The following is a 25,540-nucleotide window of genomic DNA, read 5'->3' as shown; positions in this document are numbered from 1 at the left end:
GGTGAATTCTGTGTCCAGTGTTATAATGAATTCAGGCAAAACAGTTTCAAAATCAATGGATCTATAATGGATATTTGGTAAAAAGCACACCCTGGTCTCCGTCTGTATGAGAGAGCCCTCTAATAGCAACTCAACATCGTGGTTATCCTGTGCCCTGGGGAACTGAAAAGCTGGTTGGCTTGGGGACTGCAGAGGATAAACCACTGGAGGGCTGTTTGCCATCTGAATTTTGTTATCTGAGAGGCATGTGTGAAAAATAGGATTAGCTTCACAAAGTGTGAATTTTCTTTATTACTTCAAAAAGCTTAATTTTTCTAGCATTAGACAGACGTAGTGTTTCGTGCTGGGGCTAAAATGTCAGCTGTCTCCCTTTGGATCTCAGCTTTTCTTACTTCCCAGCCGAAGCAAAGCAGATGTGTGTTGGTACCAGTGCTGCCCTCCCAGTGGCTTGGCTGGGAGTGGTGCTCTCATGGCTTCTCTGCTTAGAGAGCCCTGCTTGAAAAATAACTGCCAGCCTGGGAGCAGCATCCTTCCCCTTTCACTTGCTCTATTCAAGCCTTGTGTGAGTCGGTAGCTTTCTTGAAAGCATTTTATTTTGTTTGCATGTTTGTTTCCTGTTGGGAGCCATTTTCCTGGATGGGTTCAGTCCCTTTCCTCCTGAAGCTCCTGACTGGCAAAGACCTACTGGGCCATCTTGAGGTCATCCCTGGTATTTTCCCTCCAGCATATTCTCATGTGTCTTGTCCAGCGACTCTCCGTATCCTGAAGAGTGGATGTCTGGGGGTGTGCAGGACTCTCGGGAGGACACCAGAGCTACAGACTAACTTTTTGAGCTGAGTCTATTCCACGTTGGAGTCGCCTTTTTCTGTGAGTTTGACCAGGGTGCTGCCCTCAGCAGTGGTGTCTTTGTGCTCAGATCGCTCTGGACCAGGTGTTAGCAATGATGTGAAGCATGTGGAGGTGGTACTAGAAGAAAGAGCAAAATAGAGGAGTTGGGGGAAGATGACTGTTGAGGAGAAGACGACTGAGGAAGCAGTGCGATGTGCTGGCAGGGCTGTGTGTGGGAGGCTCATGCTGCCCAGGACTTCGTCCTACCTTGGTCCCAACAGCTTTGTCTGCCTCTCTTCAAGCGGGGCTTTCTCCTCCGCTCTGCCCAGCACCTATACTCTGGGACACCCTTTGACTTCCCTCTGTAGGTGCCTCTTGGTCATCTCTAATTTCTCTGCTTCAGTTTTTCCATCTGGGTGTTGAGCCAGGTCTCGGTGCTGACCGTCAGCCAGCGTGCTGGAGGTGCCTGGGCACTGGCTGAGCTCAGCTCCTCATCCCTGCCTGGAGTCACGTGTGTCCCCTGCAAACCGGGCGGAGGGAGGAGGCTGGTGGGAGGTTGCCAAGACCTCTCTCTCTGAAGAGAACTGTTACATTTTATGGACCATTTAGCTTCCCAATGGCGATCCTAATTCTTCACAGCATGTATGTGCCATTTCTTGGTTATTAAAAGGACCCCTGAAAAGGAGCTGCCCTCTGAGTCAGTGCTCTTCCATGCAGTTAATTGCAGGAGGGTTTTGCTTAGACTGTGAGGCTTAGTATTTCCAAACTCTCCCTGTGCTAAGAGGGTGAATTATACCCAAGTCTCCCTGCGGCTGCAGGGACTGACCCTTGCGTGCTGTCAGTAAGCAGGTGGGGGAAGAACGCTTCTGCCGGGAGTAATTCAAACTTTGAATTGCTCTGGAGGAAGTCCACTTGCTTTCTGCATAGAGATCAAGGGCGCTTTAAGGGCTGGCTGGCCAGGTGTCTTAGTCTTTCATCTCTATATCCTTATATTGTGTGACACTTCAGGTGCCAAAATAGCTTCCATTCCTTGGGGGCCCAAGCAAGCTCCACGCTTACTGGGAAAGGAGTGATTACCTTGGACTGACAAGTTAGCCGAAGGATGGATGGCTGCGGCTGCACAGCAGGTGTGAGATGGATGGCTGGGAGGTGGTTCAAGGGGAGGTTCTTGTTAAGTCACTGTGGTGTGTATGAGAAAACAGAGAAGGCAAGCCATTAGGTTATGTATTTCAGGTGTGAGGAAGCTGTCGATGTCTCCTGGCATTGCGAAATGCCAGATGAAATGTTTCTGCCATGCGGAGCACAGCAGTGTGCTGGAATTAATGAGACTGGTGTAGGGAGAGCACACGTGGCTGGTGTGGAGGGTTAATGTGTGCGAGGGTGATAGGCTTAGGCAGGGTTTTGTCATCAGGGTTGCCATGCTTGGGAAGCGCGGTCTAATGGCAAGACTACATGAAAGGAAATTGGAGCTTGCAAGGAGAGCGCTAAAAGTCATCGACTGCCAAAGTTTTTTGTGTTTGCTGCAGGCCTGAAGCAAATCGCTGGCTTAAGGGGCTCTAGGCACCTGGGTCTTGCACTGGATTTACAGGTAAGGTGAAATTAGGAGCGGGCTAAGTAATTAATTCATCTTGCTGTGACCAGGATGGGAGATGATTCTGACTTGCCACTTGTCCTCAGAAGTTTCTTCAGAAGCTGGTAAGGACTCTGGTTGTGAAACCCAGGAAGCAAAGAGGATCCCTGGGTGCCTGACAATTCCTTTTCTCTGCTGGTTCTTTCTTGCAGGCAGCCTCGGGCTGCCTGTCTCTTTGTTAAGAGAGTGACAGCAATGTGACACCGTGAAAATAATTACTAACAAATCACGGTGGTGACTGCAAACAGCTCGCTGTCTTCAGAGGCATGTCAGGGAGCATTAGAGCAGGGCCGTGGGAGCGGCAGAGCAGCTAGGGGCTCTTTCTGTGCTCTAGGCTGAGGGAAGATCTTTGGAGACCTTTGGTGCCCGCCACCCCCACATCATTCCTTCTTGTTGGCTTTTTCTTTCTTTCCTCCCTTCCCTGCCTTTGGCATCAATAATTAAGCCCATTAATTGCACAGTGAGTTCAGGAAAGCTGAGAATGGTAAGACTGGGCTTCTGCCTTCCCTGGATTCAGCAACCAGCCACAGAGCAGCAGAGGAATTTCTGGAGGGGTATCGTGGGCAGAAGCACATCCAACCTGTGTTTTCTATCTTGCAGCCCTTGTCTACTGCCCAGGGCAGTAATGTTTATTAGCTGTGTGCCCCTAGGAATTTATGGGCTGCTGGTACAGTTGGAGAATGGCCTGTGTCCTTGTCCTCAGGAGCCTCCAGTCTCAGTGAACCTGAAAGTAGGTTTGTGTTTGCGTAGAGCATCACAGCAAACGTGCAGTCGACTGCTATCTCCAGCAAAAAAATGGGCAGAGGAATGAGAGATCCTTCCAGGATGCAGCAGGGATGGTGCCGATCAGCGTGGCTGAAGCTGCAGGTGAAGATGATCCTTCAGAGAGTAAACAGCGGACAGGTCATGGGTGAGGAAGGTGGTTGGTACCAAACAGAGCAGCTGGGGGCATCTCTGCAGGGATGAGGCCGCTGTGGCTGTGTTGGAGTAGGGACCCTTCTGCAGAGCTACATGGACAGAGTCTGAGGGGAAGCTCTCTATAAAGCCTCTTGTTGTATTGCTGTAAAGCGCCCTCCAAAGGGAGGGTGTAGCAGAGATACTGACAGGAAACTGGAAAGAAGCTGCTGGCTGAGATGTCCTTTAAGCAGCATTGATAATCAAACCGCTGGGCAACCTTTGAGAGGGGAGCTCACAGCCTCCCCTCCTTGTTCTTGGTGGTATTTCATCCTCCGGTTTGAGAACGGGACATGTCATCTGGCAATTACCCATGCAGAGGAGCGCCCTGCAAGGGGAAGCAGAAGGTGCAGGTGGGAACCCGCTCCCAGGTGCCTGCTCCACTGGGCAGCCCTCTTTCCCATTCCCCTAGTTACTCAAGTGATTTTCCTGACTGTCACATCTGTAAATAATGTTGCTGGCGTATCTAGCTAGATGCAGAGTGGTGATGGAGGGGGGAGGGCTGGCGCTGAGGGTGGCTGTAACAGCCCCTCTCCCCAGCTCATACAATATTTATGCAGGGCTGGGAGTCAGCGGCACTGACCTCCGGGTCGTGCTGTTAAACAGCTCCCGCAGCCCCTGCATCCTAATTGCTGCACTTGTCCTTTGCTCTGGAGGATTTGCTGCTCCTTCTCTCTGGCGAAGCAAATACTAATGGCAGCTTGTGCTTGGAGGTGGGGAGCGGTCTCTTCCCCACAAGGGAAAGACGAACTTGTTTCCCCTCGTGCAGATGTAATTTGCAGCTGCACAGAAACCTATGCTCAGACCCGGTTACGTGACGTGCCACGCTCCTGGCTGCTGCCAGCCTGGAGGCTGTGCCGAGAGCCCGTGGAGCTGTTGTGCATGTAATTTTGGGTCATATATCATCAGAGGGGATGGGGAGGGAGTTTACCCCATCCCACTGGCTCCTTATAGGATTTCTGTCTTCCCCTTAGTGGGGAGAGGGAAGAAGAGGCAATCACAGAAGTCAGTTGAGAGAGTAGACCTGGACAATGTAGTGCCAGAGGGTGGCAGAGATGGTGCCAGGAAAGAAGAGGGGTTCAAACAGCATCACAGGAGAGAACGGCATATTTTCTTGTAGAAAAATGATCTTGAGTAGGAAGAGAGGTGATGCAGAAGGCTGGAGACCCTCTGTGTGGGTGACGGGCTCCTGCCCCCCTTGCAAGTGGTACAGCCATGGCTGGAGGTAGAGAGGTTTCTGGTTTTTCACCTGGCTGGCAGGGGCTTTCAGCTGATTCAAGTGGTTCAAGCAAGCCCAAAAGATAAATCTCTTTGATTGCTAGAGTTGCCATGGCTTTCCCCCATGCCATTCGACTGGGCTCCGTCCTGCTTGGGGCTTCACGTCGTGTGTCTGCAAGTCCAGTGACCTGACTGGCCACCCACGTCCCTTATCCTGCCTTCCTGAGTTGGCAGGTCCCCTTTGTGACTGGAAAAGTGCTGTTCAGACTGGAGACTAATGGCCTTTAAGTGACATGATTGTATTATGTTAAGCGTCTATAGGCTTTACCATTAGGCACTAAGCAGTTTATGACTCATAGCAGAGAAGCCCTTGTCCTGAAGAGTTTATACGCTAAATGGTCTGGACAGGCAAGGCATGGAAGAGGCAAGGTTTCCTCCTGCCTGTCGTACAGCAGGTCTAAGGAAGGACTGGGACAGGACATGTCTTCTCAGTCCTAGAGCAGCACCTTGCTCTAGATCTTGCATGCTCCGGTTTCCTGGGGAGAAATACTTCTGCAATGGGAATTGTGCAGTGGGAGGAGAAGCACATTTAATTTCAGCTTAGGTTTTGTGCATGTTTTGGTTTTGAGGGGGCTTAGACATGATGCGTTGTGGGTGCATCCGTTGCATCAGATATACTCCCTTACTCAGCGTGTAATTACAGTATTCTGCAGCAGGAGTCTGAATACTCCCTCTTAAAACAGCTAGTATGCAGAGAACCAGGCGATTCCTAAATTAGTGTCTGTATGAAAGACTTCATAAGAGACCATATAGACGGAGAAAGGACACACTCTGCATTTGTAATCAGACTCCGCTGCAGCCTGAATCACAGAGTAATTTAGAGATCCTAATCCAGCCCCCTGCTCAAAGCAGAACTAACTTCAAACTTAGATCAGGTTGCTCAGGGTCTTCTCCAGATGAGTTTGAATGTCTCCAGGGGAGGAGATTCTCCCACCAACCTGTTCCAGTGCTTTATTACCTGCACGGTGAAGAGTTTTTCCTGATGACAAATTGGAAGGTCACCTGCTGCAGCCTGTGGTCATGACAGGTGACTTTCACTGAGAACATGCCTGTGTAGATGTACACAGTATCCAGTTTTGTACACTCCTATTCATAAGATGCTTTATAATGTCGTATGTAGTAAGCAGACGGACTGTCATAGCAAGCTTGTGTGTAGAAATCTGTTTTTAAGGGTTTTTCATAGTGTCAAGTTCCCAAGGCTGGGGGGGAGACCTCAGCCTTGGAGACTTTCCAGTTTCTCTTTCTTTAGGAGCAGAGTGATGCATTTCTGATGTCAAAGGGAAGTCCACCCCGTCATCCTCCCTGTCTGGAAGGGCTGGTGAGAGCATTTGCTCTTATCCCTTCACCAATCTGGAGGACTTGGTATGGAGGACTGCAATGCTTCTGCCTGCTGCACTCCTAACCTCAGCTGAACTGTGGAGCCAGCAAGCTCTAGTTTCCTGCATGGTAATTAAGTAGTTATTTAAAAATCAAAAGGCTCAATTCTGATCCTGTTCTCACTGGCTACTTACTAACTCCAGGTAGAGTTACTCCAGATTTACTCCCACATGCATAGCAGCAGAATCAGGCCCAGTAAATAGAGCTATGAATCTTTTTAAGAGAAGCTGTTAAGCAGTAGCACATAGATTTATTGTAGCATCATGTGTGTGCAATTGTTGATGAACATCTTCTGTTGGAGGCTGAATACCTGCTGTGTTACAGCCTTGCTTTTAATGTTGAGATAGCATCTCTGCCAGCATCTAGCTGACGCACAGACAGATACCCATAAAGGGGCCAGATCTCGCATGGTGTTAAATGCCTTCATGTTTCATTAAGGTTGATGGCAGTGGAAGGCACACAGTGCTTTGCAGGACGAGCGAGTCACAACGAGCCACTTGCCCTGTGTGCTTCTTGCGGCAGAATTATTTTCCTAGTGTATATGTTGCTCTGGTTGCAATGTGGGGTAACAGCCTTTTCCATTCGCAGACTAGCTGCTTGGAAAGCATGGGTATTGAGATTCTCCCAAATTTCTTAGTGCCCGGCAAAAATTTAGGGAAGAGGGATCTGGCTGTTAGCATATGATGGGTGGTGGGTGTTCAGACATTTCAGTCAGTGCTGCTGTGAGTCCCAAGGCTTGCAGCTTACCTTTTAAGCTTCCTAGGCAGGAATATGCTTGGTAGAGAGAGAAAGCAACGCTGTCCAGAGTGGGCATCGCAGAAAAAGAAAGGAAGGTCTGAAAGTGCCAGGTATTAGCCTCGCTGCTTAGTCTGGGGTTTTTGGCCTCATTACACTAATCCAATTAAAGATTGATGGAAAAAGATAACACACACTCCAGTGAAGGGGTTTGTGTGGCAATTGCTTTGCTTCCTGGGCAGCTGGAGTGGCCCTAGTTATCTTGTGCATCACCACACCTCCCCAGGCCCCGCAGACCCACTGGTGCCTCCACATGCCGTGGTGTGTGCTCTTCTCCTGCATCGTGTCTCTTATTACTAATGGAGCATGGATGCATTTTAGCTGCTGGTCAGCCCTCATTAATATCCAGAGATGACAGGTTGACATTTGTAAAGAAGACTTGCATTGACCTTCATGTTGTGCATCGGTGCGGTTGCCATGCGGTGCCCTGTGCTGGATGCTTCTTCCTGAGCTGCCTCGGGAATGCATTTGTGTTAGGAAAGGGACAGGCTGCTCTGTAACCCTTTGCTGCTGCTGGGAACACAGGCAGCGCGTCTGGATGTCTCTGCATCCCTCTGCCCATCCCAAGGACCATTCCCTGTAGACCCTCCATCCATCCCAGTAAACGGGACTGGGGGGTGTTGGGGTTGCACTTGTGGCTCCTTGTGGAGACTGTTATTTAGGTATTGGGATCCTAATGGAAGACAGCTTCATGCCAATGGTGATGTCCCATCTGCTTCCTTTTCCTGGCTCCTGTCTGGGGATGCAGCAGAAGAAAAGACTGCGCTGCCCAGGCATCCTGAGCGCTGTCAGTCGTCTGTCTCTCCCCCCGACCCACCCCATCCCAGCTCGAGGACTGCTGCAGCCAGCTCGGCAATGACATTTATTAACAGAGGGGGCTTTGAAAAAAGGCAGGCTGCTCCTGCAAAGGATCCTTGCTGTAACTCTGTCTCCTCCTCTCACCAGCCCGTCTGAAGCAATGGCTGCTGGTGTTGAAATTCATTAGTGTTTCCTGACAGGCGATGGAGGCTTGCTCTGTCTGTTCCCACTTCCCTGCTCTCATGTCCCTGCTTCACGCATGCTGATATTTAAAGCTGATGTGCGGCTCGTAGGCTTGTGGCACTGTGACAAGTTCGGGGGTGGTTGAGAGAACTGAGAGGGTGGAAGGAAAGGAAAGAGGGAGGGAGATGGGACCTGTCTCAGGGTTTCTGTGAAAGCCCAGGGCTTTTCAGACCCTCTCCAAATACATTGTCTTTCCACAGCTATTGCTTGTGAATTTTGAGTAAAGCCATGCTGGGGTGGTTTGTCCTGCACTGATGGGGGGCAGAGAGGGATGGTGCCATGGGTGTGCTTGGTAAGAGCAGGGTGCAGTCGCCTGGCAAGGGCTCATCCGGTGGGAATCAAGGGCAGGCATGCTCCTCCGGCCCCTTGGCAGGTCTGTGGGGCTGAGGAATGTGTGAGTGGGGTGCCAGAGGTCTGGCAGGGGGTTCATCGCTCCATCCTTCACTTTGGACAGAAGCATGAGGGGAGACTGGCTCAGCTCTTGCCTCTTTGCACTGAGTGGCATAGTGACTCCAGCATTGGGGAGGAGATGTCTCCCTGCCAAAGCCTTGGATTACGCAGGAAAGCTGCTCCAGTCTAACTTGAATTATTAGGATGGGGGAGTTGGGGTTTGGTGGTTTTTTTGTAGGTGTGTGTCAGCATGCTTCAATTTCCGCAGGCTGCAGCATGGCTTGGGCTGTGCTGTGTGCCCAGGGCGCTCTGCTCACATGTGAGTGCTGTGGCGTTGCGCTGTCGGAGCCCTCCTGGCCCAGCACGGTGGTTTTGGCAAAGCCCAGTCAGGCTTTCTGCCCCCCTGTGGGATGCTCCTGCAGCCTCAGCGCTTTGGAGCAGGGTCTCACCCCTTTGCGTCCCCAGGCCTTTGAACCCTGCTGTCTGGGACTTCACTGTTTTAACCAAGTTTGGATCAACCTAAGGCTGCCTCTTTGGGAGGGTGCAGGTTTACCTACACTGCTTTAAATTCCTAGCTTGGCTCCAGCTCATGCGAGGTTCAGTGCAGACAGATGTGGCTTTGCCTGTCGTGATGCTGTTTCTCTGCTAAAACATCTCATGTGCCTCAGCACAGGATGTTATTCCTTCGCTAGCTTTCTCTGTTAGGAGAGGGCACCTGAGCTTTCCTCTTGGCCTGGCAGACATCCCACCCTACATCAAAACAGAGCAGCATCTCTGCACCACATGGTCCAGAGTGACGCCTTGACCAGCCTTGCTTTGAACTGGGGTGCAAGGCTGAGATGGTTCGACAGCTCCTCTCTTTGGCTATCACCTTGTTGCTGTTGTGTGCTGTTGCATCCAAGCAGCTTTGTTCAGGCTTTCCAGCCCTCCTTCAGCGACAGATTTCCTGGCCCTCTCCTTTGCAGCCCAGTGCAGTGGGGTTGGCCAGAACACAATTAAAATGTTCTTCATCTCTCACAACTCAAGGTCTCCAGGGCATGGATTTTTTGGAAGGCTGAGACCAGGTCTATAAAAACCAAGATTTAATGTCCCTTTATCTTTCCCATAGAGGGACTTGTTCTTTTAACTGCCTCAATATCAATACACCCAGTGTGTAGAAAGTGGCCCAATTTCTTTGTCTCCTGACATCCTGAACCCAGAAGCAGATGGACGTTAACCAGCTCTGATTAGTTGGGAGAATCAAGCATTAATTTTTTATACGCCAGGACCACCTGAGTGACGGAAATCAATTATGGCTGCCCCTCCCCCTTCCATATTAATGTGGTGGCTCTGAGCAGAGATGGAGGAACCTGTTGAAATGAGAAACCCCTATTTCTTAGTTTGACCCCCTAGATAATTAGGGTTAAATTGATATGCTATCGCACTGGTGACACATTTTATCTGCCTCTGTTTGTACAAGAGGATACAATAGTGGAGGAAGGACCAATTTGTGCCCTGCTCTAGCTAACCAGACCGAGATAAAAGGTGTCACTAGTACGATAACGTTCTTGCCTCACGCTCCTTTATTGTTGCTCAATTTGCCTTTTTTTTTTTTTAATCCTGTTCTTTTTCTTTCAGTACCCTTGGTCATATTTTAACTCCATGCCATCGCATAATGACGCCCTGCTAAATGTGTGTGGAGATAGGCAACTCTGGCTGACAGCCTTCCCTGATAACCGAATTCCAGCCCATCCATCACTAGGCTGCTCTCCTTAACTTAAGGGAAGTGATAACTAAAGCAAGGCCGTTTATCACCGCCGAGCTGTGTGCTTCTTGCCACCTTGGAGAGAGCCGGCTTCAACGGGAGAAATGCAGCCATGTCACCTCGCCTCCTATTTGCATCCCGTTCATCTCCAGGCCCCATTTACCCTGCAGAGTGGAGGAGCAGGGCTGGATGGAAATCAGAGCCTGGGGTGATGAAAGCTCTCTGCAAATGGTGCAGAGCTGCCACTGCTGGCCACAGGTCAAGGAGGACTTGGACTTGCTTGGCTGGTGGAGGAGGGCGTGCTACCTTATGTCACTTGCTCTTCTGCCCAAAGGGGACCTGCATTTTGGGAGCGGGCAGAGATTGTGCGCTCCCCTCTCTGCTGCTGGGAGGACAGACTTTACCAGAGCTGCATTGGAGGCTGGAAAATCCCACAGCCATTTTGAAGTTTCTCTCTGTCAAGTGCAGTCATACCTGAAGCCATGGTGTTTGGCTGATGGGGTGGTTTTGAGAGCCAGCTTCCTTCCCAGGGAGTGAGGGCTTCAGTGTTTTGGGAGGCAGCGAGACCTTGTTCAAAAGCTGGAAGGATCATGGGATGTCGAATGCAGTGAAATGTGCCATCATTTCTCTTCTCCCTTACTTGAGGGAGGGCCAAATCCTGAGCTCTTTGCTCAAGCAAAGTTGTCCCCAGTGAGCAAGGTTGAATCTTGCAAGAGCAAGAAGCCATACTGAGCATAAGAGCATGTTTACCAAATGAGCTGCTCAAGTGAATGGTGACCCTGGTAAACGGAGATACTTCCTTACAGGCCCTGGCGCTTCTATTTCCCAGGAGAGCCACAGATGTGCCTTGTTCACTCTAACCTTGAGAAGATGCTGGAGAAATTCCTGCCTCATCACCAGGCTGAGGAGTGGGGGTACCACTGCAGGTGATGAGCTTGGAGCTGGGGAAAAGGCATTGCAGGGGTGTTTTCCTTCCCGTAGCTACTTGGGGACCTGGTTTCTGTGCAGTGAGAGCCCCTGATTCCCTGTGCTGGGAGCGCTGCGTACCCAGACTAGACCAGACCCATACGGCAATCCTTAACTAAAGGCAAGCACGTTGAGTGGCTGTATCCCTGCAGGCCTGGAGCACCAGGCCTGCATCTTCCAGCTCAGGGAGAAGACGGATGCTTTGGTCCATGCTGCTAACAGCCTGCCCATGTTACAGCATGAGCGTAGGTCTTACAGTGCTTTAAAAACTTGGTGAAGTCTCTCTAGTGCTAACATGAAATGAGGGGAGCACAAGCACAGAGGGGGAGGGGGAATGTCCTTAGGTCACACAGCTTCACAGGCAGTTTCTGGGGTTGTTACTCGTTTGCAAAAATGGGTCATTTATTTAGTTGACATATTTATTTGGAGCATTTATTTTCTTCAATTAAAGACCCACTGTCCAGCGCCCAGGGCATACTGCCATCAGTCTCAGGGTGGAAGTAGAACCAGACTGTCCAGTTTGCTGGGCCTTTTGGTCCCACAGGGATAGAAGTGCTTTAGATGTCATTCATTGCACTGGGTGGTTAGCTGTCAATTCCTGTGGCTAACAAGAACAGTGCTGTACTCGCTTCTTCTGGGCCCTATCCAAATGTTAGGTGAATTGATAATTATTCCTCTAACTGGAGCTAGGCTGAGACCTGTATTAATGGGATTGGGAGGAGAAACTCAGCTTTTAGTAACATACCTTTAGCTAACTGCTGTCATCATCCTCTCTAGCTAGGTGTGAGCAGTCTAAGAGAGGTTGAGCTGATCATGTGTCTGTATTTAGACCGGTCATTTGTTTTAGATGGTTCCTTTTCTTGTGATCTTTTTTGATTTGGGCACCAGTAGAAAGCAGCTTTCCTGGAGAAAGAGCTTTCTTAGCATGCTGGTTGGGGCTGGTGGGGATTGTTCAACTACAGAATGTCATGGATACATGTGTAATGGCTGTAAAATGCATGGACCAGGCTGCTATTTATGTGACGGCTATGCAATTGCGAGGAGTGACTCCAGGTGGTTTATTTCAGTGCGATGGTGCTAGCATCAGATGAGCCGTGCCCAGAGATGAGACCGTGCTGTCAAGTTACATTGCTTACCCTGCAAATCGCTGTAGCCCTGCTGCTTGCAAGCTCCTTCTTTTGACAGGCTTCCTGCTTTCAGAGAGATTCCTCCGGACCTCCTTATTCAAATGTGTTTGTACGACTTAAATTATTGCTCCTAAATGATGACGTGCATCTTTTCAGGACCAGGCATTTGGTTTTGGCACAGGGAGTCTATTCCTTTCTTTGCCTAAGCAGGCTCACAAAGCCAGTACACTGGTGGGGCCCAGTGTGTGCTGGCTCCGTTGGCCACATATTCCCGGGAGATTCCCCTTGATATGTTTGCCAGCTTCCTTCCTTTGCTTCTCATAGAAATGGAGGCAGCACCGAGACCAAACCACTCTGGTACTGCACTACCCCGAGTCTCACATTACCTGCAAGTGCATTATCTGTGTCCCTCCTTCATCTCCTTACTTGGGAAACTGCTTGTAGGTCTGAAGAGATGCTGCCCTGTTCACCAGAGGGTTTGGAGCTGGGCTGAGCACTCAGGTACTGCATGGGGTGCTGATGGTGCACCCCAGCTCAAGATGGTGTGTCTAGCTTGTATCCACATTTGACCAGAGTTTGTTCCTGAATTTCAGCCTTGAGTCTGAAGTCCAGTCTGGATTATTCTTTTTTCAGAATGGGAGAAGACTTTGCCCTGGACATGATCTGTGTTGGGATGTTTGAGCAGCTGATGCTGGCACTTGCAGCTCTTCCCTACTCCCCTACAACCTTCCGCTACAGCCCGCAAGTACCCAAGGAAGTTGTGAGATTCCCCACCCCCCTCTGTTTGCAAAAGCCGATATCTGGGGTTGTGGCTTTTAACATGCACAAACGGCTCTAATTTAGTCATTTATTTAGTTGACATATTTATTTGGGACGTTCCTTTGCTTCAGTTAAAGATCCTGTGACCAGTGCCCCAGGCGTGCTCAGCAGTACGTGAATGAACAAGATCCATCAATTACTCTTGATCAGATCAAACCGGCCGGAGAAAACTCAAATAACTCATCTCCCTGCACAGGCTCAGCTGGAGCCACATGGCTTTGTGACTCAGCCTTCCCCATCTGAGGGGTACGTCGTAGCTCTCCTGCGAACACACTGGGGTTGGCACAGTGTGGAAGAAACAGCTTTCCAAATCCTGGGGTCCTGCTGTCCCTTCAGGCAATCCACCTCCCTTACCGGTGCCGTTTTGTTTTGTGAGCCCTATTCCGGCGGCTCGCTGTAGGAAGGGAGAGGTTAAATAGGTGTGCTCGCAGCTCTGGCTGTTGGTGCTCAAACCCGTAGTGAGACAGTGTGCAACACCTTGCATCTTCAGAGTTGTGACTGCTCTCGTCTTCCAAGCACCTGCTTGGAAAACAGCCTTTGCTTTCTTAGCCCTAAAATGTTGGTCCTGCAGCATTACTACCCAAAAAAATGAATGCATTGGTGCCTCCTTCCCTCCCTCATGTCTCATTCGGTGTTTTAACCGTAAAGGACAAATGGGAAAGCACCAGGGCATGACAGGTAAATTGTCAGTCCTTCTGTCTGCCCTGTAAGCCGCTGGCTGAGCGGGATGGTTTTGCAGGGATTTGTGATGAGTTCACTTAGCTAAGGACAGCCTGGATGCTCCAGTCGTGTTTGTGTGTTAGCCACTGTGGAGAAGAGATGCATGCTGCACTTGCGCACAGCTCCTGTACAAAGTGTTCAGTCTGAAAGGTGTCAGCAGCCTGGATGCGGCTGGATGTACATAAGTCTTCAGCCAAGCTGTGCTCTCGTGAGAATTTTTTGCCAAGAGCTACAGTCCTTCTGATGTGCAGCATGTTACAGGAGACTTGAGGGTCTCTTCCATCTCAGAACGAAATGCACTTAAGAAAACAGAGTTTGTGTTGTCAGGACACTGATTGAATCAAACCTGCTCTCTCTTCTCTCTTACAGGTTACCAGGACAATGCCAGTACTTAGGGCTGCCGGTTGCTGATTACTTCAAACAGTGGATTAATCTGAAAAAGGTACTTTTGTGCAAACTGCCATGGTCCCCGTCTCCCTCTTTCCCCCCTCCCCCTGTCCTTCTCCTTTCCTCTTTAAGGAGGTGTCTAATAACTACTGCTGTTTTGCATTGAAATGAGTTATTTTCTCAGAAGCTGGGCTGAGCGAGTCCTCCGGCTCCCTATTGTATCTCCTCTAATAGAGTCTTACTGTACTTGATGGGATGTGTTCTGCAGCTGGGGAGAATCCCATTGTGGCAGGCACACTGCGGTGTCTCCGCATAATAGTGAGACACTGTGAGGCCCCTCTTCAGCAAAGGTTGTGTTGGCCCTGGTGTTGCTGACTGTTTTGTTTTGCAGCCGTATAAGGCTCCTAGGAGCTTGGTTCCCTTCAGATCGAATTCTGGCTGATAAACATGTGGAAATATTCCCAAATAAAAATCAGTATTTCCCTTTGTGCTGTGGGGAATGGGAGCTGTCTCAGCAGCACGTCCACCTAAGAAACCAGTGGGCACTTTGCAGAGCAAAATACCTTGGACTTTACTGTCTGGTGCCTTGTGTTGTTCCATGCCTTCTCTGGGTGGTTAAAGAGCAGCCTGCTGTGCATCCACAGGGTCTCCTGGCACAGCTGCTCCATCTGCACAGAAAAAAGTGGTGATGCCATAAGCCACAAATCAAAGCGGGAAGAAAAGAACAAGTGTGATTACAAGCAGTAGCAGGGTGAGGGGGGAGGCTGGGGTCTGTGCACAAGAGAAACTGGGGTGGCCCTCCTGGTTAAACCTTTGGATGAGTAAGATTCCCTTCCCCCATCCAATTTAATGTTTTATTTGGGTTTCTGTGCCTTTTCCTGATAATTAGGGGTCTCGGTAAGTGGAATTTGCTTGTAAACAGCTCGTTGTACTTGTGGGCTTTTCTTTTGTTCTTCTATTTATTTATTGTTTTAAATGGAAGCATGAGTGACAGGCTGAGCGGCCGCAGAAGGACAATTTGCATGATCTGTTCCGTCAAATAGGGTAGAACGTGAACTTAACAAGGGATGCTGGCAGCACATTCCCGGCTGAACTTGTCAAAGGGTCTTGTATTTCCCTGCTGTCAGAGCAAATCTTTTGGCTGATTGCTGGTCCTTGGTAAATGAAATCTGAAAGCACATTGGGGCACTCTGCAGTTCAGTGACCATTAATGATCGCCATTTGAAGTTCACTAAACTTCCGGTGAATGGATAGCAGCTATATAACCAGCAGGTTGATGGCTTCAGAATAATAATATTTAAAAAAAAAAAAAAAATCCCTATGTACCATGATGTTTGCTAAGAGGTAGGTTGATCCAGCCGTGCTCTTCCTCTGGGCCTCAGGATGAATATGGCTCTTTCCCATAGTTCGAGGCTCGTGGATTTAGTGTGTTAGGAGCTGGGATTCATCGTAACATGGACATCCAGGCAAGTGGCTGTTCTTCAAGACGTTCATGAATTGGGCTTCAGCAAATACTGTGATACTAAGTTGAGTGCTGGTGAGCATCCGCGAAGTACCAAGCACAGAGCTAAAGGCAGGAGGAGGAGGGAAGCTGTTGCGGTGAAGTGTTCTCCTGCCCAGCTCTCTGGAGGGGTAGCAGGCTGAGCATGTAGGATGGGGGCGTGCGGATTGGGCTTGTCCTCCTCTATAGATGTGTTACTCAGAAAGTAAGGTGCTGATCTCCCTCAGATCACACGGGGAGGGGATGTGTGGGAGAAACGTTTATCTTCCTCCAACCCCTCTAATCCCTTAAAAATCTGAAGTTTTTCTTACTCTCTAATGTCTGATGCCCTGTGACGCACAGGGTGGTTCCAGGGTCCCTGCGCCCCTCTGGGAGGTGACCCAGGTTGAAGAGGAGAGCAGGGACCTCTTCTGTCCTGTGGCCGAAGAGCTGCCTCCCTGGGGCTCGCTCTTACCCCGGGGTGAGGATCTTTCCATGCCATTCACTGCCCTGCTCTCTGGGGGTGCTTGTGGGGGACCCACCTGTGTTTTTTCATGAGAGAGAATTTCCAGCCTAGATAATAATGCTGGCCAAGCAGCTGGACCCAGTGGGACCTCAGTGTCTTTTGAGTGAGCTCCCAGTGTGAGACAAATAAGGATGGACAGGTATCTAGCCCCCCTGCTCTTCCCTGCATAGCTCAGGTGGCCCCTTTTCCCCTCCCTCTGGCACGTTCCTGACTTAGAAATACCTCCTAGGCTGAGTCTGCCTCTGACCTGATCCATGAAGTGAAGGTGTGGGGGGTGTGTGTGAAACTGCTAATTTCTAGGTCATGGATGATGCGGAGACTTGTATGTTTCAGATGTCGAGAAAACAGTTCATGTGAGTGTAAATGGCACGTGTGACTGAGAGCAGTTTCCTGCAGGATGGCCCCACCTGCATCTGCTGTCTGTCCTTTGGGTCTCTGCTTGTGAGCATGATACCAGGAGGACCCTACTGAGTTAGGGAACTGCTGCTGCAAATACAAGGCAATGCAAAAGAGTGGGATTATGTACAGAAAGGTGTGTGCATGGGGCAGACGTGTTTGTGTACCTGTGTGTAGTGCGGTAGCAACAAAATATGTTCCAGATTCCCGCTGCCCATGCACACATGGCTTCAGCTCCTCTTTGTCTCCATTTTGTATCATTTGAAGAAACAGTCCTTGTCTGTGCAGCCTCTGCCAAAGTGCAGGATGCTCCAGAGCTCAGCAGTCCCTCTTCCCGAGGTGGTGAGACAGTCTTTCCCAGGGTTCATTCCCCAATAAACTCCTTCCCTTGTCACTTCTGTGCTGCAGGAGCAGTTGAGGTGAGCACCCTGTGCCTCCAGGCCTCTTTCAGAGTATCCGGGACTTGCCTCTTGGGCAAGCTGAAGACCGGAACCAGGTCCCGCTAGCTGCCATGCTTGTGTTTCCCCAGGCAAACCTTTTTGGATTCATCTGGCCGTGCAGGTGGTGGTGAGCTCTACACCTGACTGCTGCGATGGTGGCCACAGTGTCTTGGGATCTGTGAAAAAGCTTTCTGTGGAGGACAAAAGGGGAAAAGCTGCCTGTGCACTTGACTGCATTTGCTGAAGTTTTACCTTGCCCTATGCCCCCCCAGCCTGCTAATGCATCCCTTCCGTCAAGCCTGATCGGTGTTTGCTGACATTTTTAATGTCACTGAGCGATCTTGTATCTCTGCTGAACTGTCAGTGTAGAGCTGACTTGGGGCAGAGAGTTTATCATGTTCTTCACTTTGATTAGCTCAGCCTTGTGGGAGGGCAGCAGAAAGCGGAGGAAGCTTTCTTTGAATGCTGCAACATTTCAGGTATCCCCCTAAACCATCTCGATAGAGAGCCACCATCACCTGGCTGCCTCCCAGCACGGGATTCTCCTGCGGTCCCAGGCTGTCTCCTTATGTACCTGTCATGTCAATCCACAGAGGCCCTGTGGGTTAGGACTGAGGTGCGGAACCTGAGCGACATCATTGGAGCTTGGTGCTCAGGATGTGAATAGCAGAGAGTGCTTCATGTCAGGAGAGAGGGGCGCCAGTGGAGAAATGCTTGCAGAAAGCAGGAGGCTGTGGGTCAAGAGTTACGTGAAAAGGAAAGCTGCTGCAGCTAACAAGCTACAGCCAAGCTGCTGCCCCAAGAGTATCCTCAGGTAGCCTGGATAAATTCATTAGTGCTTATTCTAACACAAGGATCAGCTCTCGTTCGTGCTCCCTTTGCTCTTTTGGGAGCCTCTGTGGTTTATCGTTCCAGGTCCCGCTTGAGTTAGCGGCATGGTCGGGCCCGTGATGGATCCTCACCCTGTGGGGATGGAGCCAGCGCTGTGTTAGGCTGAGGCTGGCAGCACTGGTGATCGCAGGGTGGCTGGGAGCCTGGGAATGGGAAACCCGGCGGGCAGCAGGAGTGCCAGCACCGCCGGGTTGGGAGCACGCCATGGAAGGGAGAGTAGTTTGATGGAGGGAGGAGGTGGGAGAAGGGGAGGAAGCTAGATTGTCTTACAATTAGCCAGTGCAAGAAAAACGTAAGGAGGATGACAAAGATGTCAAAATGGCCTAGCCCAGATCCTCTCTGTGCCAGAGGCCAGTAGCTGATGCTTGCAGGTGTAACAAGGAGAGCATGATTCGAGTCAGCTTTCTCTGGTTCCCAGTAGTTGTCTCTTCAGGGACTGAGAGCTGGTGGCTGCCCCCGGACCACTGTGTCTAGCACCCACTGTGTTTACCATGTCTGTTTACCAGGAACTTGTACATCTTTTTCTGAAACTGCTCATGCTTTTGGTTTCTGCAGCATCCTGCAGCAATGACTTTTGCTATTTAATTATGCATTAATTATACTCTATATTCATACGTAGTGTGAAGATGCAAGTCTTTTTGTTTCTTTTAAACCTAGTGTTGGATCATTTTCTTGGGCCTAGGTCTTGCATTGTGTGAAAGAGCAAATAAGTGTTTCCAGTTCTTCTCTCTTGTGTTATTCTTGACTTGAGACCTCTGCCATACCGTTGCTTAGTTGTCTCTCTTCCAGCACAGCATAACTTGTCAGAGGGCTGGCACAAAGGCACTGTGACTCTATGTCGTGGTTTAACCTCAGCCAGCAACCAAGTACCACGCAGCCGCTCACTCACTCTCCCCCCCTGCCCCGGTGGGATGGGGGAGAGAATCAGAAGAGTAAAAGTGAGAAAACTTTTGGGTTAAGAACAGTTTAATAATTGAAACAAAATAAAATAGTAATAATAACAACAACAATAATAAAAGAATATACAAAGCAAGTGATGCACAATGCAATTGCTCACCACCTGCCGACCGATGCCCAGCCAGTCCCCGAGCAGCGGCCCCCCCCTGGCCAGCTTTCCCCAGTTTCTGTACTGAGCATGTCGTCACACGGTATGGAATGTCCCTTTGGCCAGTTGGGGTCAGCTGTCCTGGCTGTGCCCCCTCCCAGCTTCTTGTGCACCTCCAGCCTTCTCAGTCGGTAGAGCGTGGGGAGCTGAAAAGTCCTTGATGTGTGTAAGCACCACTTAGCAACAACTGAAACATCGGTGTGTTATCAATGTTATTCTCATCCTAAATCCAAAACACAGCACTGTACCAGCTACTAGGAAGGAAATTAACTCCATCCCAGTCGAAACCAGGACACTCTAGAATTGGGTTGTAGAAGCTATCTTTAACACTGTATATACTATCCTGATCTTCCGTTTCTTCTCTGGATGTTATGCGGTTAAAAGATAACAGAGGAGTGTTTTATGCAACCACTAAGGGTTTGTTTTAATTCTTGTTTTTCAAATTATATTTTATTTATTTTTTTAAAAAAGACAACTCATACCAATGACAGAGCTGCTCCTTTCTCAGGACAGCTGTCCTGGCATGTTTGACCATCTTTGATTTCTGTTTACAGAGGGCAGCATGTCTTTAGATACAGCAATAGTGGTTGCTTTAGAAGTAACAGAAAACTGGTCTTAATTTGACATCTTCTTGAAGTCCAGCAGAGTTTCTATGAAAGGCAAGGGTTGCATGATGTGTGTGGAGGAATGCAACTTTCCTTCTCTGGGCATCGCGAAACAGAGTTGAGGGAGCCTTGGGGAGCACAGCATGACCACGCTGGGGGTGACATGGCTGTGTGCAGAGCTGGCCTTTTCCAGGCCCAGCATTTGCTGATCTGTAGATACTCGTAGCTTGGAAGCAAACTGTTAATACACATGCACAAATGCTGTAAGGTCAGCTACTCACTTTGTGAAATCTGACAGAGGAAGCATGTAATAGGATGTTTTTGTTAATATTTGGCAACTAGAAATAAACACATCTTAAACAAACAAAGGTTTGCTAACAGTTTTTTGTCTCTCTGAATTAACAATTCCTTCTGCCTTCAGGATGGGAGGAGGAGGAGTTCTCAGGCACTTGGTGTTGAAGTGTCTCGAGTGCTTTGGATGAAGAACGTTGAAATGGGTGGAGCTGAGAAATAGTTTATTTTTTTGGCTCATAATGCCTGGAATTTGCTTCTGTGAGGTCTAACATCTTGAGGACTTACTGTGCTTGTTATCAGTTGCCTGTTTATTGAGTTACTGGCTATAGGGAATATAAAATAGCTAGTAAGGTTAGAAATGATAGAGGAGGTCTCCTCAGGCAGAGTGCTTCACAGCCAAAGCATCAAGCATGCAAGTAGATGTTGCCACTTAACTGCAAAGAGCTGCTCATATGCCCGCGGTGCTCAGTGCTTTGCTGGTTTGCAGCATGGCTGAGTGCTCTGAGACCCTGTCACACCTTCCTTCAAGGGGAGCTGTGTTTTTCGGGGCTCCTCACCCCCGGCTGCGGAGCTCTTGGCTTTGAAAGGTCTCCTCAGAAAGCAGGAACAAGAGAGGTTGTGAAAGGAAACAAAAGGAGAAGCACGACTCCAGGGTTAAGGGGAGTAAGAGTTCTTTCCTAATTTCCATGGAAAAGACAAAGCGTCTGTGCAATGGCATTGGTTCATAGTTAGAAGGAAATGGAAGAATTGCTTATAACAGCAAAATGACTGTGTTTAATAAATACTTTGCTCTGTATTTACAGAAAGGCAGAGGATGCTGTATCGCTGAGCAAGAGGTTTGCTGTTAAAACACAATTTTCTGATAAAGTTAAGTGGTAGCTTTCAGTTGGCATTTTGCATAGCTGGTTTACAAGAGTTTTAAAAGAGGTGGCTGAGAAGCCCTGGACTGTTAATAAGTCTTTGAACATGGGGGAAGTTCTAGAGGACTGGAAGAAAGCTAATGTTGTACCAGTAATTTAGAAGGGCAAATGGGATGACCGATGAAGTAATTATAGCCCTATCAGCTTGACATTAATTCTGGGCAAAGTAATGAAAAGCCAGATATCATAGTTGATTAATAAAGAATGAAAAGAGGGTAATATAATGCCAATCAATGTGGATTTATGGAAACTAGATCTTTTTCAAACTAACTTGATATTTTTTTTATGAGACTACATGTTTGGTTGATAAAGGTAACCATGTCAGTGTAATATACTTCTGAAAGGCATTTGACTTGGTACCTTATGACATTTTGATTAAGAAACAAGAGTGATACAAAATCAACATGGCACACATTACATTGATTAAGAACGAGCAAACTGACAGCTCCTAGCATTTAATTGTAAATGGGTAATCATCATGGAGTGCATGTCTTCCTAGTGGGGTCCCACAGGGATCTATTTCTCAGACCTCTTGTACTTAACACTTTTATCAATGCCCTGAAAGAAAACATAAAAATCATTTTCGATAAAGTGTACAGATACCGCATCCAGAGGCGGCTGCTGTTGGATTTATAAACAGGCAATAGTGAGTAGGAGTAGAGGGGCTGGATCATCTCTTTCTTCGGGACCGGTTTGACTGGTATGGGATGCTGGGTCCCATCTCTGCATTGGAAAGGATTCTGGAAACTTGAAGACTGGATGAGAACTGCAAGACCCATGGGAAAATTCGCCATACAGTAAAGACCCTGGGAGCCGTTTAGCGTACCGGAGAGAAGGGTAAGGGAGGCTTGGCTATACTCCCTAAGTATCTAAAGGGACAGCCAAAATGTGGCGAGAGGCTCCTTCAGTCTAGCAGACAAAAGCATAAGCAGTTCCAGTGCAGATTTTTACAGTGAGGGTAATTAACCATTGGAACAACTTACCGAGGGCTGTGGTGGATTTTCTAGCTCAGGAGGGAAGGTTTTTTCCTAAAAAGATCAGCTCTGGTTCAAACAGGAATTAATTTGGGGCAGCCTCATGGCCTGTGCAGGTCAGGCCAGCCCATCGCGGTGGTTTCTTCTGCCGTGATAATCTTCAACTGTCCATCTCGGCGTAGCTCTGGCTGCTCCGTTCCCTTGCAGTGAGAGCACCCTCGAAGGCTCCTGACTTGGGGAAGCGTGGGTGGTACGAACACCACGAGGCTGGGGACGGAGGGGACGGCATCCCGGGGAGCGTGGCACCACTGGCAGGGGCAGGGGAGCCCTCCTGCTCCAGGGGCTGGAGCGCAGCAACCGTCCACGACTTCTCCTTTAAATCTGTCGTGCAGCTGTCTGAACTCTGAAATTTCTTTCACTCTCTCCCTCGCCTTGTTAACATGTGTTGCCTTTGGGGTAATCAGGGAAAAAATATTATGTCCTTTTACAATTACAGGGTTTTGGAATATTAAAATGTCTCTCTGCATCGGCAGTGTTATTTTGATTGGTATTCTAACCTTTGACTAGCCCATAAAGCGAGCCGCTCTTCAAGCCAATATTGCAGGACTGAAATTTAATTCCGAAATGATTCCAGATAATAGGGAGACAGATAATATATGCATGAAGGATATTATGTTTGGACTAAATGCAGCAGGGCCAGGGCTTGGGAGTTGAATAATAGCCCAGAGTGAGTTATAATCTGTGGGACAGAAATACCTTACTGTCAGGGCCAGGAGAGGAACTCTTAAATCAAAGGGGGGGAGATGAGGAGGGAGTAGAGGATAGTCATCTCAAAGGGAAAGGGCATCCAGGAGAGGCCTTAAAGGAGCAGCCCTCTCTGTCCTGCTGCAGAGGGACCTGTCCTCACTTTCTTATTTAACAAGGAGTGCGGAGTAAAAACACATTTCCAAGGAAAACCAACAAGCGGGGGCTTGTGCTGGGAAGAGAGGGTGAGTGTCTGCAAGTTCTTGACAGTCTTTTCCCTTTCCTCCTCCTGGTCTCATTAGAAGGGGATACAGGATGGGTTGATGCATCAGACTTCTTTGCCTTGGTTTCCCTAGAAGCTATAACCAGATGGACTGAGGGGTTGTTGATGTGGGTTTGCAATACGCGTTAAGGTAGGATGCTCACATAATGCAGAGTAACCATTGGGGTTGGGTTTGGTATCCACCTTCGCATAAAACAAAGGAGGCGGAGACACGGCGTGTGGGCTGTGTGGCCAGTAGTTGTTCAGGGCTCTGCGCTCCCCTCCTCAGCCTGGGACTCGCTGGCGGGCAGGGTTGTCTCCCTCCCTCAGAGCTGCTGCCCAGGCTGGTGACTGGAGACACAGAGTAGGAGCATCCTCTGTGACAGCCAGGTGCAAATTTGGTGCCTTTTAAATACTGGAGGCTTTAAGAAGCAACATCCCCCTCTGGGCTTTCTGCCCCCGGGAAGGAAACTTGGGGTTTTTGCTATTTGCTCCTCTGCAAGTGGCACTTTGTGCTTTTCCGGCAGCTTCCCAAGTGTGGTGGAGCAGTCAGCAGGGTACTTTTTGCTCTGCAGTAGCTCAGCCCTATAACTTTAACCTGCTGGGCGAGGCGTTGGGAGTTTTTCTGTAGCTAGAATTCACAGAGCATTGTGGAGTACCGTGCCAGCAGCTGTCCTGGGAGGAGGGGAGCTGAGCAAGCGGAGATGGAGAATGATCTCTGCTGCTGGGTTGACACAAACCCATGTCGATATAACAGGCTTTGGCTCAGTGGCACGAGCTTATAGTTTCAAAGTAATGATCCCAGCCTCGCATTTCATTTCCTTTTCTTGCAGTCTCAGGAGCTGGTCTTGCTACAGCTGAGAGGGGCTGTAGATGCAGCCTGGAGGCTTCACTAGTTTTGGATGACTTGAGCGGTAACATACATGTCCATCCCAGGAGGGCAGAAAAGAGCAGTGTCCATCTTCACCTAAATCAAATGGTTTTGTGCGTTTCCCTCTCCTTTGGCTTTTGGTGGTGGTTTTTTTATTGCATCCTAAAAGCACAGGAGCAATTTTCTGTGGAGCTTATGTCTGTATGAACTGTTCTGGGAGCAGACAGGAAAGATGTGATGCTCAGAGGGTTAATGTAAGGTCTTAGTTCACCAGAAAGTTGCTAAGTTTCCTGGCTTGCAAAATAGCAGATTAGTTTAGTAATTCCTTTTGGCCATAAAATCCACAACTATGTGAAAGAGCACCCTTCTCACTGCCAAACTCATGCCAAGCAGAAGGCTGTGGGCTGGGCACATGCAGCCTGTTCCTCTCTCACTGCTGTTTAGACTCTGGGTGGGTAAAGACAGCCTCTGACAAGGTCCTGTTATGTGGAAGCCATTTAGGGCTACTCCAGCGCAAAGGGAACACATCAGTATTTTAGTCCTATTAACAGCAAGCTCTTCCTGGAACTTCCTTCCATCCTTCCTTCCTGTAGCTATCCTGCGTGTGTTTTAGCATGTGTTCATCTCGCAGCATCTCACACATGGATTAACTTGTTTACCGTCAGGGGTTCTCCTACGCTTTCTTTTGCTAATACATATTAAAATTGCAGTAGGCATGTATTAAAATCTCAGCTATTTTTGTAAACAAGGTGCTCTGAAGCCTTGTTTTAGCCTTTGGAACAAATCAGTTTAGCATACTGCACTTGAGGAGGACCTGGCACAGGTGGAGAAAGCCCAGAAGGGAACAGAAGAAGGGTCGGAGAGCTGGAAGACATGACCTCCAGGGGAAGGCTGAGGGATCTGGGATGTTCAGCTTAGAGAAGACTAAACAGAAATCATTTTTGGAGGAATAAAAGTGCTCAGAGGAAGGGGAAAGTTTATTCTGGGTGGTTGTGGTGGACGGCTCTTGGTCATGTCCTTACCTGCTGCAAGGAGATCAGTAAACAGTCTCTGTGGATGAGGGTGGGGATGCGGGACCTTTAGCTCCTGAGATTTTCAGAGTTTAGAAGAATGTGGTGGGGATGGTTTGGGTGGAGCTGGTCCTGCCTTGAAGCAGGCAGTGTGGGTCATCAATTCTCCCTTCCTACCCTGTTTGCTGTGACACTTTCTGCTCTCTTGCACTTGGACATAGACTGTCTGCTTTCCCTGGGACGCGTCACTGAAACTCAGAGTATCTGAGCAGAGAAAGAAGGGGTGGTTGCCTTGGGTACAGTCTCCACTCTTCTCCAGATGCCGTCTGCCCAGATCAGGTTGTTTGTATTGGGGAAATCCCAAGGCAGCCTTTATTATTTGGCAGCACCTTCAGGCTCCAGCAAGGACCAGGGCCTCCTGGTGCCACGCATGGTACAGAGGGCTCTCGGATAAGGCAGGAAGGTGTTGATTCAAGAGAAACTGAGGAACACAATTATCTTACTTGGCCCCATGCAGCCTGCAGGTACTGGACAAAGCAGAGAGTAGAATTTGTTGCTTTTGTGCTTTTTTTTAACCAGTGCAAAAGCTTTGCCTTCTAGGTGAAATTGTAAGCAGCAGTTTGCTGAGTGCTCTGCAACGGTTGCTTTACCGAAAGCATCCTTGTCTATGCAAGTGGTTGGAGGCAGGTTGTGGTTCCTCTACGTGCACATCACCGTAGCCTGCAGGTGAAAGGCGGAGAGGCAGCTGCTCAGACCTTGTGTGCTGCTCTTCCTGCTGAGTGCCATATTGCTCAACTGCCCCTCGCTGTGCCTGTGGTCCCCTTGCTGGGGGATTTGAACATCTGTCCCCTGCACCGAGGAGCCTCCTGGTTCCCATCTGGCTGTGTGTGCACTGCTGCTGAGGTTAAACATACTGCTCAGACCCTTACACCATGAGTCTGGTTGCTGCTTACAGGTTGAAGAAGG

General features: G+C 49.1%; 1 protein-coding gene across 1 annotated transcript in view; it reads left to right on the top strand.

The window, feature by feature from the left end:
• Positions 1-25,540, top strand: part of ERI3 (ERI1 exoribonuclease family member 3) — a gene marked incomplete at its 3' end in the record, with an annotated part of 88,963 nt that overhangs the window by 30,317 nt on the left and 33,106 nt on the right. The window contains exon 5 of the mRNA XM_009325603.1: positions 14,039-14,111. Coding sequence (XP_009323878.1) covers positions 14,039-14,111 — 73 coding nt within the window. The remainder of the gene's footprint in view (positions 1-14,038; positions 14,112-25,540) is intronic.

This window comes from Pygoscelis adeliae, unplaced genomic scaffold (genome assembly GCF_000699105.1).
Source record: "Pygoscelis adeliae isolate BGI_AS28 unplaced genomic scaffold, ASM69910v1 Scaffold546, whole genome shotgun sequence".
NCBI lineage: Eukaryota > Metazoa > Chordata > Aves > Sphenisciformes > Spheniscidae > Pygoscelis > Pygoscelis adeliae.
The sequence above is the reverse complement of the archived record's forward strand: the minus strand, read 5'-3'. Positions and strand labels throughout refer to the sequence as shown.